The sequence below is a fragment of the Microcaecilia unicolor genome, chromosome 1 (assembly GCF_901765095.1).
Source record: "Microcaecilia unicolor chromosome 1, aMicUni1.1, whole genome shotgun sequence".
Classification (NCBI taxonomy): domain Eukaryota; kingdom Metazoa; phylum Chordata; class Amphibia; order Gymnophiona; family Siphonopidae; genus Microcaecilia; species Microcaecilia unicolor.
In genome coordinates this window covers 368,848,829-368,865,203 of record NC_044031.1, presented here as the reverse complement: position 1 = coordinate 368,865,203, position 16,375 = coordinate 368,848,829, and the positions used below count along the sequence as shown (strand labels likewise).

At 40.6% G+C, this 16,375-nt stretch overlaps 1 protein-coding gene across 1 annotated transcript in view; it reads left to right on the top strand.

Moving 5' to 3' along the window:
- Positions 1-16,375, top strand: part of CTNND2 (catenin delta 2) — a 1,428,722-nt gene that overhangs the window by 1,204,413 nt on the left and 207,934 nt on the right. Inside the window, exon 14 of the mRNA XM_030219657.1 lies at positions 8,527-8,700. Within this exon, the coding sequence (XP_030075517.1) occupies positions 8,527-8,700 (174 nt within the window). The remainder of the gene's footprint in view (positions 1-8,526; positions 8,701-16,375) is intronic.

Below are 16,375 nucleotides of genomic sequence, written 5' to 3'. Positions count from 1 at the left end.
ACTTCAGTGATTAGGACCTCAAGTGTCCAGACCTTAAGGATCTTCATTTTTGGCTTAAAGAAGTGTTCATCAATGAACTCATGTTTACTGTACTTGTAGCTCTTCCAGCAGCTGCATTTTATTTTACACTCAGTTTATTGAACCATTATTTCAACATTACATGAGTATGGTAATGGCTATGCACACATTGAAACTCAACTCAGTTTAACACTTTTTCGATTTTCATTTCCATTGCCTTTTGGCCCAGTCCCCACTAAAATCTCTCCTCCTCTTTCTCAATTCCTCCTGCTCCCCCCAACTAAATATATAACCATTTTGAGAGTAATTCCATAAAGTATGCAGTGTCATAGCCAGTCGCTGAGCACGTCAGGGTTTCTGACTTTAGTCTGGGACTAATGAAAGTCTCAGCCCTTCCCCTGCCCCTTTCATAGCCTTTCTGCTCTGAATCCATAATCCTTGAGTCCTAGCAACACTCTACCACTCCAAGGCATCAGTAAATAAGGGATAAGATACAGTCATTAACAAAACAACTCTTTTGTTAATCCAGTTGCATTACTTCGCTTTAACACAGAAGTCTTTCCTCCAGTTCAAAAGCTTTATAAGAGTTTTCAGTTTCATATGCAGCTTGTAAAATTCCATAAAGCAAAAATCCAGATTTGTAAATCTTCCTTTCTTTCATAGCAATCTTCCACCAAACAAGAGTACCAGTGAAAGTGCATTTAGAGTAGACTGATAGCCTTTCCTCTGTCTCGGGCCCACCAGTTAGTAGCAGGCTACACGCCTTACTACTCTTCCTCACAAGCACATTCAAAAGAAAGAAAAAATTGAAACAAGAAAAAGGCTTAATTTAAAAGAAAAAAAGAGCTTAGTTTAGTCAGAATTCTGGACAACAAGGTTGGGGAATCCCAGCTGTACTACCATTTGGTTCAAAGCTGCTTCTGGCTCTAATGGCTGCCAGGGTTTTTGCAACAAGGAGACCATATCCTCCTTCAGTGTCGTAACACTGGCTTCAGGGTAGCAGGGCTGAGGCTTTCACCGCCCTCTTTAGCTTACAGCTGCTATCTTTAATGAAATGAATCCACCTGCTTATTTCTTGTTCCTCCTCTGTCTCATTCTCTCTAGGTTCAGCATGTAGCCTCCTGGGAGCTGTAGTCCTTATTATTTCTGTATTTTAAAGGGCAACTAATTATCCTGCCCTAACTGGTAGAAACTAGATGAGCCATAGCAGAACCCCATTCGTATAAGGCCTAGGATTAAAAACATTATCCTATAACCAGCTGGTGGCTGATGAAAATGAACCAATAAAGATTTCACATGATCATACTTCCGCACTCCCCCTAACATATTGCAGTGCTGTGGAGTGTCTGCAGACACTTCAAAGCATAGTGGCAAAGTCATTGACAAACACACAATTATTCCTAATATGTTAAAATGTTATAATTAATTATCTGATGATGGATATGGGGAGATAGGGATACAGAGGGGCAATGCTGAACATAGGAGAAGGGATAAGGACACAGAAGTGAGATGCTGGATGGGGGAAGATAGGGACACAGAGAGGGGATATGCTGAACCTGGGAAGAGGATAGGGACACAGAGAGGGGAGATGCTGAACATGGGGAGAGGATAGGGATACAGAGAGCAAACAAAGTCTCCAGTTCCTTGAGCCTCAGGCAGAGGGAAAAGTAACTAAATAAGAACCCCTCAAAGACCAATCAGACCCTGGGACCTGTGAGAAAAACCTCACTCATTGGCTTTCAATCTCCAGCATTGCTCTGGTAAATCTCCGTCTTTGGAATGGGCTACCCCTGGCGTCTCTGAAACTGATATGGGAATATGAGATTCAGCAAGATCAATTGTGTCTGTCATGCAGATGATGGTGAGAGTGTTTCTGATGACTTAATCTCAGAATTCATAGTGAAAAGGTTGAGTTCTTCTTCTGATTATATTTAACTCTATTCCCCAGAAAGCATTTCCATATAGCCAACTATATGAATGGCGTGTGTTGACCCCTCTCCTGTAAAATGAATCTTTAGTTGTAGAAATTACTGATAGAACAGATCTCATTAGCAAATTTCAGGATATCAGAATTCTGTGGGTTTTCAAACTATGCTACATCTTATAATTTAGATCTACTGGGTATGTTGTCTTTGTCTTGAGTAGTTTCATTTGCGTTTCTAAGGTGTTGGAAACACTCTGACATGTTTGATGATTCCTACACACGTAATAATTAATACAAGATCATCTGTGTAGGTGTGCAAGTTCTTGGCAGGTCTTCATTTTTTCTGTATGCAATATAAATGAAAAAGTGACATTCTAGTCACTGTCATTTCTTTAGGGAAAGTATTGCTAATAAAATTTGGTAGGGTGATGGTGGTATGGGCATAGAGTGGCTGTAAACATTTGTGCTACACAAGAATATATGTTGTGGCCATGGTACTCAGACCAGGCCTGGCTTAGCCAATATAGGATGTTCCACTCCAGAAGGTGAAATTTACTGTCTTAATGAGTAAGACAGAAGGCCAAAGAGGAAGACTTTTCAGGTGATGTGTTTGGAGAATAAATAATTAAAGGATGTACAGTAATCCTCAGATTCTGTATATGGTGCACTTCCAAGATGCGTGTGAACCATCAATAATTGGGTGCTGACAACCAATTCTGTTCTATAAGGTACAACACCTAGCTCCCATGCCATGAATCTCAAAAGGGGCCATGGGCATGTCAGGGGTGTTCTGAAATGTTGCGCATAGAAGTACAGAATACTGCCCAACTGTGCCTAACTTGGGCACTGACATTTTTACCAGATTTCACCAGGTATAAGTCTGGTGCAAGATCTGCGCTAAACACTATTCTATATAAATCACTTGCCCTTTATAGAATAACGCTTACAGAGAGCAAGATGGCAGTGATACAGGCCCTCAAGGGTCTGTTTGATCAGCTATCTGAGCCAATGCAGACACACAAACTGTCAATAAATAAATGGCCTGGACAACAGAGCTGGCGCGCCAGGTAGCCAACGTGGAAGACCACCTTAAAATCATTCACCAGCACTTGCAAACATTGCAGGAAACAGTGGGATGCCATGAGCTTATCAGGCTTACTTTCGAAAGAGAAGGACGCCCATCTTTTGACACAAATCGGAAGATGGGCGTCCTTTTCCCAGGGTTGCCCAGATCGGTATAATCGAAAGCTGATTTTGGGTGCCCCCAACTGCGTTCCATCGCGGGGACGACAAAAGTTCACAGGGGCGTGTCGGAGGCATAGCGAAGGCGGGACTTGGGCGTGCCTAACATATGGGCATCCTCGACCCATAATGGAAAAAAAAGGGCGTCCCTGACGAGCACTTGAAAGACTTTACCTGATCCTGTTTTTCTTACAACCAAGGCACAAAAAGGTGCCCGAACTGACCAGATGACCACCGGAGAGAATCAGAGATGACCTCCCCTTACTCCCCCAGTGGTCACTAACCCCCTCCCACCCACAAAAAACATCTTTAAAAATATTTTGTTGCAGCCTCTATGCCAGCCTCAAATGTCATACTCAGCTCCATCACAGCAGTATGCAGGTCCCTGGAGCAGTTTTAATGGGTGCAGTGCACTTCAGGCAGGCGGGCCCAGGCTCACCTCCCCCCCCCCCCCCCCCCCACCTGTTACACTTGTGGTGGTAAATGTGAGCCCTCCAAAACCCACCACAAACTCACTGTACCCACATCTAGGTGCCCCCTTCACCCATAAGAGCTATGGTAGTGGTGTACAGTTGTAGGTAGTGGGTTTTGGGGGGCTCAGCACACAAGGTAAGGGAGCTATGTACCTGGGAGCAATTTCTGAAGTCCACTGCAGTGCCCCCTAGGGTGCCCGGTTGGTGTCCTGGCATGTCAGGGGGACCAGTGCACTACGAATGCTGGCTCCTCCCATGACCAAAGGGCTTGCATTTGGTCATCTTTGGTTTCCATTATCGCCGAAAATCAGAAACGACCAAGTCTAAGGACGACCACCTCTAGGGACGACCTAAATGTTAAGATTTGGGCGTCCCGACCGTATTATCAAAACAAAAGATGGGCGTCCATCTTGTTTCGATAATACGGGTTTCTCCGCCCCTCCATCGGGATGTTTTGCGAGGATGTCCTCAGCAAAACTTGGACATCCCTTTCAATTATGCCCCACCACATTACACAACCTGGAGAATAGGGTTGTAAGAAACTATATTAGAACCTGAACTTAATGAAGCCAACTATTTCCAATATCTAGCAGCCGGTACTAACCTGTAAATACTGTGAATACATTGACTACATGTGTCAGCTTACGCTCCTGATGTGATGTTAAATGTTAAATGTCCTTTCTTCTAATAATAAAGATTTTTTTTTAAAAAGAACCTGAACTGCTGGGTTTTCTGGAGGAGTGGCTCCCAACTGCAGTACCAGTGGGACAGCAATGCACTATGCCTCAGGCCAAAGATGGAGGGACAGCAAAGGCCCAATGTTGTCACTGTACATGTCCTGAACTTTACACATAAAGTGACACTGCTGAGGACTCACCAGCAAAAAAGGATCAGATTGGCACAAGATTATTCATCTTGAGTGGTGGCTTTGCACAAGGAATATACCTTGGTGTGTTCCAGACTGGTTGCTAGAAAGCTGCAATTTGCAGTTCTATACCCAGTTTGCCTTTGCCTATGGTATAATGGCATGGTGCATAATTTTGACACACCTGAAGCGGCAACATCATGGCTACAGAGATGCTTTCCGATAGACATTGTTTGTTCTGGAGAGGGATCTCCTAGGAGCTATACTGCAAAAGTTTTTCCTTTTTCTGGATTGTAATTTACCTTTATAGAGTCCTGTGATGACCTAGGAGGATTGCCTTTGATCCTAATGTCAGGGGAAGTTTTTGGCCTCCTGGCTGCTGACAGAAGTTGTAGCAGTTGAATACAATTCTGATTACTTTAGTGAACATTGCTTAATTGATTTGCTCCCATGTAGTATCAGGCTGCATGTTAGCTGGCTGATGCTTCCCAGGGAAACACCTCTGGAGGGGTTGTTAACTTTCTATGAGTAACACAGTTTGTGAAGCTTAATGTAAACTGTATTATTCATGCATGCAAAACAGTTCATTATTATGTTATTTATCATTTGCTGGCACCCAGCGTTCACCTGGCTCCTTCCTGCTACCTATTCCTGGGGACATCACTTTGAACCCCTGCCTATGCCTGTTTCTAACCATCTCTCAGCTGGCCAGCCATATTAATAGCTGTCTCCCCTGTTCCAGTTATAGTCTGTATCTATCTCAATTTCTCTTCTAGCACTGTCCAGTCTTCCTAGTTTCCATGAACATGACAAATTCTGTATTGGTTCTAAACAGTTTAATTATTTTTTAAGCAGAAAATAAAATGCTTTAAATAAAATGTATCTTTGTTGACATGTCAAGTAGTATAAGACTTTATGCAAATTTATAACATAATTGCTGCAGAAACTTGGAATGTCTGCTGCAGAAATTACAACCTTTGCCTTGGCATCTATCTACTCACAGTGTTCTGCAGGAGACAGATTATAATTAGAGCTTCCATTCCTAGCTGTTTGTAAATTTGTGTTTATTTTCCAACTAATTAAGGGGTTTTTTTGAGGGTACAAAAATTTCTTAACAGTGTTTTTGCATCACATATACTGTTATTGGGTACCATATAGTGGAATCAACTAAATACCTTTCTGTCCATTAGGATTTGTCAGTACAGAAAAGGCATAAAAACTGAGTGGAAAATGCCAGACAAGCCAGGGGAGGGGTAACAGGGCACTAGGGGAAGTGTTGTTTTTCTGATGTTTATCCTGGATGCAGCATTTTAATTTTTGCATAAAATCGTAAGGTCTAATTATAATTCTTTCATTCTAAATACATCTCTAATGAGAAGCTTATTTAGTGGATAGATAAAAAAAGAATTCATGCCCAGCACAATCATTTTTAACACCGTAACTTTTTTTTCCTGTAACCTCTCCTACAGATTTATTTTGTAAATAAATGTTTGAATTAATGATGGATAGAGTGATACAATGATCAGGATGTCCATGAGAAAATGAATCTGAACTGGAATTGATTTTTGAAAGTTGTTATTTTTAAGGGAAAAATTCATATTTATGTTTATTATGTAAAGGGAAAGGGGACGGGATTTGATATACCACCTTTCTGTGGTTACAATCAAAGCAGTTTACATATTATATACAGGTACTTATTTTGTACCTGGGGCAGGATTAAGCAACTTGCCCAGAGTAACAAGGAGCTGCAATGGGAATCGAACCTGGTTCCTCAGGTTCTCAGGCTGCTGCACTAACCAGTAGGTATTTGATAAATCAACCCTCAAAATTGAAACAGAAGGGAACTTCAAAATAGATAGGATAGAGGAAATCAGAGAAAGCATAAAATATAGGGAAGAGAGAAGAAAGAGTCCACCAAGAACACTCACAAACTACAAGCATCCCGCCATTCCTGGGGAAGGCTTGAGTGACGATGGGTCTTTAATGCATTTCTGAATTCAAGATATAAGGGCCCTGCCTGGAGAGACAATGGGAGATCATTCCATAGTGAAAGCGCAATGCAGTAATAAGCAGTTTGCCTTGTCGATTCAAGTTTAGACTTGTAGACAAAGGAAATGACAAGGTGATGTTTCTGATGGGAATGGAGAGCTTGAGAAGTGTATGACATGATCTGTGAATAGAGGTAAGAGGGGGTATTTGTATGTAAGACTTTGAGATAGTGTCAGGATTTTATGTTTAATGCAGTATGAAACTGGAAGCCAGTGATGATGGAACAAAAGATGCATGACATGGTCAAAACACTGAGCATAGGATAAAAGACAAACTGTAGAATTCTGTACTATTTGAAAACATTTCAGTGAGGAAGTAGTAATTTCTGCATAAACAATGTTACAGTAGTCAATACAGGAAATGACAAAGGCAAATAGTAAAGTACCACAGGAGATGTTGATGATATTAAGGTTATATATGAAAATAATGCCCCCCCCTCGTCATAAAGAGGAATATTAGAGGTTAAATGTTAGTATAGTAAATAAGATGGAAATTTACTACATTTACCAGATGCAGGAAACTTTTATTAGACATAAACAAGTTTGGAAGAGAACAGGGAAGTGAATGCGATGCATGCAGGTGTCTGAGCATACAGATGGTGCATGGAATAATGTATGATAGTTCCTCATTCCTATAAATGTTAGATTTTTACTGGAACCACTAGCAGTTTTGGAAAATACCCTGAACCTGCAGATGTAAGCAGAATATAATCTAGCCAATGATTTTTCAAAGTTTGTGTCCCATGGTTTGTGATGTACCCAGTTGATCTATGACTTAATGCATTCTTAATAAAAGAGCAGAGAACCTAAGGGATTTTGAGACAGTTTTAGGTGGCCTCACTGCCATTATGTGAGGCCCTCCATTCTCTCCCCCATAGGCCTTTGATCTATACAATGTCATCTGTGTAAGGTCTAACAGAGTGGATGTATTGGAGGGCTAAAAATGCAGATTTAATCACTGAAGATGTCTGAGCATCAAATGACAATATATAGTCAAACTGGACCTCTAAATACATACAAGAATCCACTAAAGTCAAACGAGTTGCACAGATACAAGGAGACTGAGGCAAGCATAAACATAAAGAAAATCGATCACAGATCAAAATCCAGAGACATATTTCAAATCAAAAAGCAAATGGTGCCCATGAGCACTGTAGCTCTAGGACTGGAAGTCATTCTACCCATCTCTATCTGTAATAGCTGGTTACTGATGCTATGTGTGCTTTTCTTTTTAGCTACTTCTGATGTTGCAGTTACTAAAAATAATACACTTTGCAAAACATTCACAACCTTGCCTTTTAAGACAGCACTGTAAGTTTAAGAAAATTCTTATGGAAGTCATAACAGAGGGCTGTAATCAAAATCTTCTTAACAGACTCAGTAGATCTGAAGCCCTAATAGTACTTGCCCTTTTTATAAATGAAAATAGTATCAGTCTTTGTAAAATAAAATCAGCATGCCTAATAAAACTGCTGATTTTTATTTAATTCATGTGAGTATACAGTGTTACTTATAATGCTTCTGTCTTTCAATTCTAGCAATGCTTTGGTGTATGACACTACACTAGCTTCCTCTTTGCCAACTTTAAATATTGAGATGTATTTCAGTGCCCTAGTAGGAGGTGGTTTGGATCCCTAAGTTTCTAGACATGGTTCTATCCTGAAGGGGACACTTTCTGGACAAAATTTGCTGCCTTGAAACCCTTTTTTTGAGATGTTAACTTTGAACAAGACAGATCTGAAAAGTAGAATGTTCTATATACTGTACACTCCCCTTCCCCCAAGAATTTAAATTCACATGGGAGAGAAAGCTAAGAGGAGGTTTTCATCGTCATTTCCAAACTATTATAAGTACTAATATTACTACTTTAACTGATTACAATAGTTTAATTCTATTGAGATTTTTTTATTATGTCTTTGTAACTTTCTGGGTTTTTCTTTTCCTTTTTTCAAACAGTGGGATGGAGTGGGACCTCTTCCAGACTGCACAGATCCACCAAAAGGAATCCAGATGTTGTGGCACCCTTCAATAGTTAAACCCTACCTCACACTTCTGTCTGAGTGCTCCAACCCAGACACACTAGAGGGAGCAGCAGGGGCACTTCAGAATCTTGCTGCAGGTAGTTGGAAGGTAAAGAAAACTCATAATAACGATTTTAAATGAGTCAGATTTGCATATAACAAACAGGATAATATATGCGTGTTTTGTTATGCAAATAAAATTGGTTAAGGAGCCTGTTGGAGCAGTGTGAGAACCACTGAATTGAAAGAACTAATATATGATATTTTCACTTCCTGTATCTGATACACTGTAGACCCAATATATTGTGGATATTGGGGTCCAAGATATTTGACCACATCATAAGTAAATCTGGGTTTTACAGGGTCTACAATATAATATAAAGCAAAAAACAAAATCCCAAGGTCTGTCTCCTGATGGTGTTGTAAGTGGTCCCTTGTTATATTGAGTTTACAGAATATTCTTGCATGCCTCTACTTGTACTGTACAGAATAGCATTATTATTAACTGCAATGCATCATAGCAACTCAAGTGCCTTGGAAATTAAAATGGCCACCTTCTTGTTCCTATTTCATTACGCTCCCTGGTTCACTAAAGCTCAGTAACAACCCTTATTTTCAATACAAGTTGATTCATGCATTAATTTCTACTGTCCCATTATTTTTAATCTGGTTGATTGACTGAACCCTCAAAGAGGTTGCATTAACAATAGCATGGGCTTACCATACAAGTGAAGCAGCCTGTATCAGATAGTTTTGCTAAATATGGTATTATAACATCAGTACATTTGAGAGAGCTGAAATGAATTGAACAGATTTGTTAGTGCTTTGTAGATTCTAAGACTTTACCTTTAAAATATCTGAGCAGGTTTACGCAATTGACAGTAGACCAGGATATGAACCTGCTGAATAATTCATATATTTACACAGAGACAGCCATCCTTCTGTCTCTGTTTGCTTTTCAAAGATTTTTAAAGTCTTCTTTTAGTTATTCTGCTTTACATCTCATAATGGTGATTGACATGCAGTGTGAAAGCACAGACAGTTTCATGACAGCCCATAGGCAGAAAGAAAAACCACAGGTACAAACAGGAACTAATTCATTTCTCAGCTCTGGAAAGGAATTAAAATGAGCATATTGGTGACATAGCTAGTTAGAAAAGAGTTGAAGGAAAGCCCCCACAGCACTACATAACCGGCTTGTAAAAACTAGACACTAATTGGCTATTATAGAAAAGTGCCCTGTCTTCTTGTTTTCAGCACTGTTTCTGCTCAGCTTTGAAAAGATGTTCCCTTAGACTAATGGACTTTCTTTCTTGTCTTGTCACTCTGAGGTGTCAGGCCGGGTAGCCTTCATGTAATGTTTTCTACTAACTCCCCCCCCCCCCCCCCCCACCCAAAAAAAAAGACAGACCACTACATTCATTTTAGTCTTGCACAGAAAGCTTTTCCATAGCACAGTTAGTATACATTACATGTGTTACTTTATATAAAACAATTCTTATTTTCCCCTGTTTAAAATCTCAGCTTACCTATAGGGCTGCAGATGTTGGTGAAGATATGAATGTGCCCATATCATATGAGAAGCCTGATCATTTCCTACCTCTTTCTGCAGGCACTGCTTATTGTTTTTGTAGGGTGAAAATTTACCTGAATATGTAAAATTGAGCATCATTGCTGTTTATAAGAACAGTTAAGTATATACTATTACAAAAGCTCAGGGTTGGCTGATGAAAATGCATGTATAATTTATAGAATGGCATTTTAGAAAGGATATTCAAATCAAAGACATCCAGGTTGGGGCATCTCAAGTTTCACTAGTTATTCTCCAAAAACATCCAAATCGTGATTTTCAAAACTCAGATTTCAGATGGTTTTCTGTCCAAATCACAAGGGGTCATGTTGGGGGTGGGATTTGGGCATTCCCAAAACTTGGACGCTTTTCTGCCATAATGGAACAAAGCAAAATGATATGTTTTGGTCGATACCCATTTCAGTCACACCCAAGTCACAAAAAGATGCCCTAAATGACAAGAGGACCACTGAAGTGATTAAGGCATGACCTCCCTTACTCCCCCAGTGGTCATTGACCCCCCTCCCACCCCCCAAAGATGTGAAAGAAACTGTGCATACCGGCTTCTGTGGCATCTTCAGATGTTATGGTCAATCCTATTAGAGCAGCAAGCAGATCTCTGGAGTAGCCAAGTTGTCAGTGCAGTGGACTATAGAGAAGAGGACCCAGGCACATATCCCATTCTTACTGGTACACTTCTGGTGGAATGTGTGATCCCTCCATAAAACACTAAATACCAACAGATAGGTGACACTTGCAGGCAAATGGGCCATTGTAGTGGTGTACAATTGAGTATATTAGGTTTTTATTGGGTTTTGGAGGGCTAATGGTGAGATTTGTACCTGGGACCTTTTATGTGAAGTCACTGCAGCACCCCCTAGGCTGCCCCACTGCTCTGCTGGGATGTCTGTATGGCCAGTCTACTAAGAATGCTGGCCCCACATACATCCCACTGGCTTGTTTTTGTGCGTTTTTCCCTTGTACTTTTTTTTTTCCAAAAATGGCCCTAAAAGATAGATGCACTGAGCACAGAAACATCTAGCAAATGACCATTTTCGAAACAAAAAGCTGGGCATTTTTCTGGTTTTAAAGTGGCCATGTTTGCTACTGGAATTTTGGATGTTTTTCACAAAATGTCCAAAATCAGATTTAGACATCATATTGAAAATGCCCCTCACAGCCAAAGCAACACATTAAGAGCAGGAAAAATCTGTATAGTGGCAAGATCAAAACAATCAAAGTTCTCAGTTTGGGTCACTCATAAATTATCCAGCACCAATAACAAACGAAAATAGAGAATACACTATGACCCACAGCCTCTACTCACTTATGTTTTCTAACTTTGGTGTACATCTCCCCACCTATTATCCCCAGTATAAAATGAAAATGATAAAACACACGAGAGAGAAACTCTTTTCAGAGAATTACCATCCACCTTCCCTTGACAATCCATCAGAGTGGCTGTCTATAATATTATGTAAATATGAACTTAAAGCAACATAACCCAATAAAATAAACTCAACCCGAAGAACAGCAACTTAGCGTGTGCGCTTTGACTTACCTAAACCAGAATTGATACTGTGTGCTCTATTATTAGAGGGGGTTGTCATCTGCTAGTTAGAGAAAACAGAAGGACAGGAAGGGAAAAAGAAAGAGAGATTCATCTAAGTCATTAAGGGGCCCTTTTACTAAAGCTTAGCACGTTCTAAGAAGCCTATAGGTATACAATGGGCTTCTTAGCACTTACTGCCAGATTCTGTATAGCACACCTAGTGATCCGCGCCATATTTAGGTGTATCCTCAGGGCCAGGGTTAGACGTGATGGGGCCCAAGGCAGACTCTAGGGAGACGGCCCCAAAGCTTGCTTGTAGGCTGGTCCCTCTTTCAACTTTTTGGGGGCCCAGGGCAAATGCCCTGTTTGCCTACCCCTAATTCCAGTACTGACAGTATTCTGTAACAACGTGTGTAACTTAATTGGCTTAAGCTAATCAGCATTGATAACAGCAGTTAAGAAGCAATATTGAGCACTAATTGGCAATAATTAAAATTTACTCACACAACTGTGCCTAAATTTTATTGCACGCAGTTCGAAAGGGGTGGGGAAATGGGCATTCTGATATTTATGAGTATAGTTATAGAATATGGCCCAGTGCGTGTAAATTTGTGCACAGGGATTTATACCACATTTTCATTGGTGAAAATGGAGGGGCGTAGTTTTAGGCTCTTGGAGATAAACTAATCGTTTTCTATATATCATGCCTAAATCTAGGAACTGCTTATAGAATACGCTTAATCTCCTTTAGTTGGTCTAACAGGCAGCAAAAGTAACTCTATATATAAATGATCTTAAACCCAGCTGTTCAATCATTGAGTCATTTTATAACTACATTCAATCCAAAATTTCTTTTTGTATTCAAACCATATGAAACTTTATTCTTTGTGTGTAGAAAATTCTTTTAAACTTATATCTTCATGCTTTAAAACATCTTTACAGCTTTAATTCTTATTGCTTGCAAATCTCCCAACAAACATTCCATAAAACGCAGAACACAGACACCTCCACCTACATGCGGCATGTTTCGCAATTCGCTGCCTCAGGGTGTGGTCCGATATTCAACTAGAGAATAAAGCATACAATCAGCCTACTTAAATTGCTATTATTGGTCAGAAAACATTTCTAAACAAATCACATAACTCAAATATGTAGCATTGCATCGGTGTCTGCCATCTTTGTGCTTGTTTCACCTATGCGTAATGCTACGTTTTTATAACATTTCCAGGCTCAGGGCGACAAAAGATTGTAACTCCACCCCACAACATCATCACGTCTTATTACATTGCTACTACACAATCAATTTCTAGATTTAAGCCACCAGGGGTCATGGTGTAAATCTACCATTGCTCTTTATAGTTGAGCAAGCTGTCAACATCACCACCCTCTCTCCCCAGTTGGATATAATCAATGACATGCCATTTTATGTCTGACCAGTCATGTTGCTTAACTAGCCAATGGCTTACAATGGGGGCTGTTATAGTAGCCTTGTGAATTCTTGATTTGTGTTCGTTTAATCGATTTTGTACCGGTCTTGTAGATTTGCCCACATATATTAATTGGCAAGGGCATCATATCATATAAATCACATTGCTAGTGTTGCAATTGGTATTGTGTCGTGCAGTGAAACACCGCATATTGCCAGGCACCTGCCAGTCAATGCCTTGAATAGTCAGTGTACACCATTGGCACTTACCACATTGACGATGGCCAATGAGATCTTCCTGATTATGTAAATATTCTACTCATTTATAAGATAACATTTCACCAATGGATTTACCCCTACGATAAACTATTTCCCTATTCGAATATTGTAAAAGCAATTCTCGTAGGGCATATTTTGCCCTCAAATAAGTATTCTTGATTGCTTTGGCAGGGTAACCCCTATGCAAAAATCTTTCCCATAATTTTCCACTTTTGCAACGATTGTTAACGGTTACTCCGTTTATTTATCTCAGTCTCCTGAAGGGCTGCTCCGTGACTCTGGGGCAAGTCCCACTATAAAGTCCTGGGCTTTCTCCACAGAGTTGAAAGCTTGTCAGCTGCCATTATAGTGCACCTTGAGAACCGCAGGGTAGAAGAAAAGGAATTTAATATTTTTCTCATGTAGTTGTTTACAAAGCGGGGTGAATAGCCTTCTTCACTCTTGTAGAGACGGCGAGTAGTCTTGAAAAAATTTTATACTGTGTCCTTCAAACTGTGTCGTATCTCTTTTCAGTCCGAATCCTCTTAAAATCTCCTCTTTGTGCGTGTAGTTGTGTATTTTTATTATGACCACTTGGGGAGTCTGGCGGCCCTCTTGCACTCTTCCCATGCGGTGCGCTCGTTCCAGGCACAGGGGACCCGCGCGGTCTGATAGCGCATACTGTTCAGCCAGCCAACTCAATAACCTGGATATCAAGTGCCTCTCTCCCAGCGTCAATGGTAGGCCCACTATCCTCAAATTGGCCCGTCTAGAACGGATCTCCAGGTAATCTACTTTGGCGAACAATTCCTTCACCTGTGCCTGCATTTTGTCCAGGGCCTCTGACGTCGAAGGAGCTGCGTCTTCCAGCACCGAGACCCTCTGTTCTCCTGTTCTCCTTGTCATATCCTCTTGCAACGTTTCAAATTGTGAAATTTGGTCTATCAAACGCGTGAATTTGGGTTCCAGTGCTTTTTCAATCACCATTGTTAGCTGAGTTACTTGTTCGTTCGAGAAGCATAGACCATTTGGTGCCATCTTTTCTTCTGTCCCATTCTCAGCAGCGCACTTTTTATTTTTCTCCTTCTCTTTCTTTGTTCCTTTGCCTACCATCGTGCCAGGTTTGACTTCTATATATTTGTCCATCCTTCAAGTGTTTTCTGAAGGCGGTTCATTGATTTTGCTCTGTTTTATAATGTTTTGGAGCGCCGGGGCCTCAGAGAGCATGAAGTCTGCGTCTCACTCTCTCAGTGCATCACGTGGTCTCCCAAAATTCTTTATTTTATTTAAGTAGATTTTTCCAAGTAATAGAGCAACATTTATTTTAATAAAATAAATTCTAGTTTTAATAGATTTTGCTAGGAATTTCCATCTGTCAAGATTTGCCTTTAGCTTCTACATGATAGATGGGTAATAAATTCTATATAAGAAAGAAACATGGGGTGACAGCATTACAATTAAGTATTATATACCATTGGGCTGCCTGACAAATGGAAATTGTGGCTTCAAGGTATACATCAGTGACAGCAGAATATTTAATGGAAGTATTTTAGACTTTGTCTCATTGAGCTGATACCCAGAGAAAAAGCTATAATTTTTACATAACCATGTAAACTCATGGAGTGCATTTCCAGATTTGTTTTTACAATAATGTGTCATCTACAGATAATGGCTTTTTATGGCAGGTATTACCCACCTCCACTCCAGTCAACTTGTTTTCTTAACAACAGAGCAAAAGGCTAAAACAAATAAGAGGAGAGGGTGGACAATCCTGCCTTGTACCCCTTTCAAAGAGAATTCATCTTTGAGAATATGATTAATTCTTATTCTGGCAGTTGACTGAGTTTGTAAAGGTTTTATAACATTTAAAACTGTGGGCCGCAATTTATGTATTCCAATACATGAAATAAGAACCACAATTTCACCTGGTTCTTATGTATCTCAGCTGGTAGAAAATATTTTAAGTACTAGGCAAATATTTTCACTAGTATTTTAGCATTGGTGTCAAGGAATGAAGTGGGCCTGTAAGACCCACAAAGTGAATAATCTTTGCCTCGTTTTGGGAGAACAGTAATTATGGCCTGCTGAAAGTTTGGTGGAATTCTGCCAAACTGCATTACCCCATTTAAAATCTGTGTTAAGATGAGAGACAGAAGAGTCAGAACAGTTTTATAAAATTGTGGTAGAACCCCATCAGGTACTAGTGCTTTCCCCATAGGCAGAGATGATAATTTCCAAAACCTCTAGAAAAGTTGAGCGGAGAAAGGGTAATGAGAATTCAGTTACCATAAAAACATGAGTTTTTGTGCCTATGAAGAGTCAGCTCAGCGAGTCTGTAAAGTAAAGACACTCAGACCGCTGACGTACAGAGGCATTTTCTCACGGCAAAGTGATCTCATCTCTCAGAAATCACTCTGAGGGGCATAATTGAACGAAAACGTCTATCTCCATGGGCGTTTATCTCCGAGAACGGGTCCGTGAAGGGGCGGACCGAACCGTAATTTCAAAAAAAAATAGACGTCCATGTTTTATTCGACAATTTGTGAGCTGGGTGTTTTTGTTTTTCAGCGATAATGGAAAATGAAAGCGCCCAGCTCAAAAACGAATAAATCCAAGGCATTTGTTCGTGGGAGGGGCCAGGAGTCATCGTGCACTGGTCCCCCTCACATGCCAGGACACCAACCGGGCACCCTAGGGGGCACTTTTACAAAAACAAAAAAAAGGTAAAAGAGCTCCCAGGTGCATAGCACCCTTCCCTTGTGTGTTGAGCCCCCCAAATCCCCCTCAAAACCCACTGCCCACAAGTCTACACCATTACTATAGCCCCAAGGGGTGAAGGAGAGCACCTACATGTGGGTACAGTAGGTTTGGGGGGTTGGACGACTAAGCATTAAGCAGCACAATTGTAACAGGTAGAGGGGGATGGGCCTGGGTCCACCTGCCTGAAGTCCACTGCACCCCCTAACAACTGCTCCAGG